Consider the following 3,298-nt stretch of genomic DNA (forward strand, 5'->3'; position numbering starts at 1 on the left):
ACAAAGAAAACAAAAATAAAAGAACTTACTTCTTGATTAATAACTTGGATTCATATACGAGACAATTTGTTTGCAATATATTATAGTTTAACCCTATCAAGTCAAGTAATCTAAAAATTGTAACCTAATTTTAATTTAATTTAACTTAGAAATATAATATAAGCACCCGCGATTGTGATATAAGTTGGTCACTGCATATGCATATGTTAGCATCACACAAAGGACTCCAAAGAGTATGAAATCAAGATTAAGAAATGAGTGATTGAATATTTTTGCTATAGGGATAAAGAAAATATTGTCAAACTGTGGAGGCTATCATCAATTTTTTCCACATCTCTCATTGGCTCTATAATGGTGAAAAAGAATCCAAAAACAAGTTCCCAAAGAGCCTCACTAACCCATTTGTTTACAGCAATAAGCCCGAAAACAGGCTTAAAAACAGCTCCACTTGCTGTAATCTTGTAATGGTTGGCCTCAGATTGGACCACTTTGAAAAGGGTTTTCGATATTAAGTGCCAACCACAAATGCTCATAAGGTTTAAAGGTCCCCCTATTACTTCACAAAGCACAAAACCAGAATAAAACCCGTACTTAGGTTTCTCTTCTTTCTTTTTTTTTTTTGGTTTTTTCTCTCTTTTTTTTTGTTTTTGTATTTTTTTTGGTAATTAGTGATCAGTCGCTTTAATCCATGGGATTGGTTTCACGAAGAAAATTTACTTGTAAAGTAAATTTATGTTTTAGCCACGTCGAATTCCGGTGAAATAATTGAAGTCATGGTGTTCGACCCTAAGTTGCTTGAGCCATGAATCAGCCACACTCAAAAGCGACATTAGTCGCTCTAGGTCTTGGCCGCAACTGCCTGACACCCACACGTCGCCTTGCATCTTGTAAGTGGCTAAACCAAATGGCAAAAGTGATATATCGTCCCCTTCATTTCGTTTCTTTTTAGGATTTTCAATGTTATCTTCAGGATTCATATCTACAGATACACGATAAACATCAGCAAAAAGAAAAGGGAAAAAAAATGTTCTAAATTTAAACAAAAGCTGAAGGCATCACCTTGGAAAGAAGATGATAAAGTGTGGTAAGTAAGGAAGCATGTAGACAAGTCTTTTATGGTCCTTCCCATTGGAATATGATAAATTGGGTACCTGTAATTATTCACATCACATATTAATTCTTATTCGAATAATCATAAACACGAAGGTATTATCTTTTTCTAATGCTGTGAACAGATGTCACCTACCAGGCAACCGCCATCCAACTAGCTGGAGAAAGATCTACACTCCTCAATGAGATCAAACCAGGGTATCTTCTTGATAATCCATTAATCTGCAAAGGGACATGAAGCTATAAATTGTAGCCTAAAACCTAAAATCAATAGGTCACTTACTATAGTTCATGAATGATACCTTATCCATGAGTGGAACCCTTCCATAAGGTGTAGTTCTTTCGAAATATTGAAAATAAAGGTAACCCAATCTATTATTGACATGCCAAAGGCTGTCTTGATCGGAGCCACCTTCCTCCGATGAACAACCGTCCCATCTCCATAACTCGCTTTCATCACTATAAGAATCACTAATAGAATCCCTCTCGCCATCGCCTGATTCCGTTTCTTCTCTGTTTTAAAGCCCCCCAAAAAATGTTACCGAATGTGCCTTCCAGATACTAATGAGTTTTTAAATTAAACAACAATTTCTATTACCTACTGCTGGTGAATATTTGGATTGCAGAGAGGTAAGGGACGTAGTATTGAACCAAGGTTTCGTTGCTGTTCAAACCGATGGGAACCCCGGCACCGTACGCACTCCACTCGTCGTAACAATTCCAAAGATCACCCAACGTGAAATATTCAACTTTTTCTCTCTCCCAAGGGTGCCATAAACGATTAAGGTTCCTAATCTCGCTCTGCAAAAACATTTTGAAAAAACATTAAAAAATGGAACCGAAACAGAGAGAAACAAAGAGAGGGGGATTTGCAGACCTTGCAGAGGAAGTGGGATTTGATAGTAGGCGTGGTGCAATGGAGGAAACAATCGAGGTTCGATTGCGTTGAACCAGAGTCGAAAATCATGATTTCGGAGAGAGAGAGATTAAGGGGTTTCTCTCTAACTCAAAAAACAGGGGAAAACAGAGGGCAAGTTGAAGAAGACAAAAGAGAAGAACAATGGGGGATAGAGGAAGAGAGAGATTATCGCGATTTCGTTAAATAAATGAAAAAAAAATGCTTGAATAAGCTAAATTTAAGGAAACAGAAAATGGAGAGAAAGAAAACTAAATTTAAAAAATTGAAATAAATACAAATCTGGATTCAACCTAGTCTTTGTTGGTAGTTGGAAAATTTTTTGTTGAATATTCAAGCTTTCTCTGGTTTTGATAAAAAATGAAGAAATGGTTTTGTTGTTTCTTTTTGGAAAACGCTACGACCAATCAACGTTTAATTCTTTAAGTTAAATCCAAAAACCAGTTACGCAAAACCTACCAAAACAAGTTGTTTTTCTTTTAACAAACCCAAATTTCACGCCAACTGAAGAAGAAAAACGAAGTGAAGTCCGAGAAAACGAGAGAAAATAAGGGAAAAGTTTCCCTTTTATTCTTGTTTCGATGACAAAAGCCGAAAAATTCTCAAATTTTATTGGTTTCTATACCTATTGGAACAGAACTTGTAAAAGACAAAGAAAGATTAGATAAGGAAGACGATAATAGTTGAAGCATTTGATTTCATATTTATAGCTCAGCTCTTGAAAGATACGTGTATGCAGAACTTCTTTATTAGTAATCTTTTTAATTATTTTAATTAATCTTTTTAATTATTTGCATTAACAAAAGGGTTTTTTTAGAATTTGAGAAAAGAAAGAACTGGACTTGTTTGCAATTAACCAAAATTTGAGATTTATTATTATTTACATCCCTCTTAAATAACATGCGTTTATTTTGCTTACACTATGAGGTATTTGGTAAACAGCGTTTTGAACTTCTTTTAGTTGATTTGGACATAAATGAGTAATCAAACCTCTAAATAAAAAACGTAAGGATAAACAACTTTTTTCAGAGCTGATTGGGAATGAGATATATGGAATGATATATCTAACCAAGCTTGCTAAAAAATTACTCGTTTTGCTATATGTTCTCTAGTCTAATAAGGGTGCAAAGATATTAGTAGCCTCCATTCTTTCATTTTCACTTGTACCTCCAAAGTCCAAAGTAAATCTCAAAAAAAAAAAAACTCTACTGTGAATCTACAAAAATTAACTATGGAGATTCATTTGCAAGATGATTCCATCCATTAAGGTTA

General features: G+C 34.5%; 1 protein-coding gene across 1 annotated transcript; it reads right to left on the reverse strand.

Annotated features, from left to right (window-relative positions):
- Positions 1-247: 247 nt before the first annotated feature.
- Positions 248-2,704, reverse strand: LOC107898941 (uncharacterized). The gene is made up of 6 exons (XM_016824514.2): positions 1,988-2,704; positions 1,709-1,911; positions 1,413-1,623; positions 1,247-1,332; positions 1,060-1,151; positions 248-979 (listed from the first exon to the last, which is right to left on the reverse strand). Exons 1-6 carry the CDS (start codon positions 2,075-2,077, stop codon positions 738-740), a joined length of 924 nt encoding a protein of 307 aa, XP_016680003.1. The 5' UTR covers positions 2,078-2,704; the 3' UTR covers positions 248-737.
- Between the last annotated feature and the right edge of the window lie 594 nt (positions 2,705-3,298).

The sequence above is a fragment of the Gossypium hirsutum genome, chromosome D04, assembly GCF_007990345.1.
Source record: "Gossypium hirsutum isolate 1008001.06 chromosome D04, Gossypium_hirsutum_v2.1, whole genome shotgun sequence".
Taxonomy (NCBI): domain Eukaryota; kingdom Viridiplantae; phylum Streptophyta; class Magnoliopsida; order Malvales; family Malvaceae; genus Gossypium; species Gossypium hirsutum.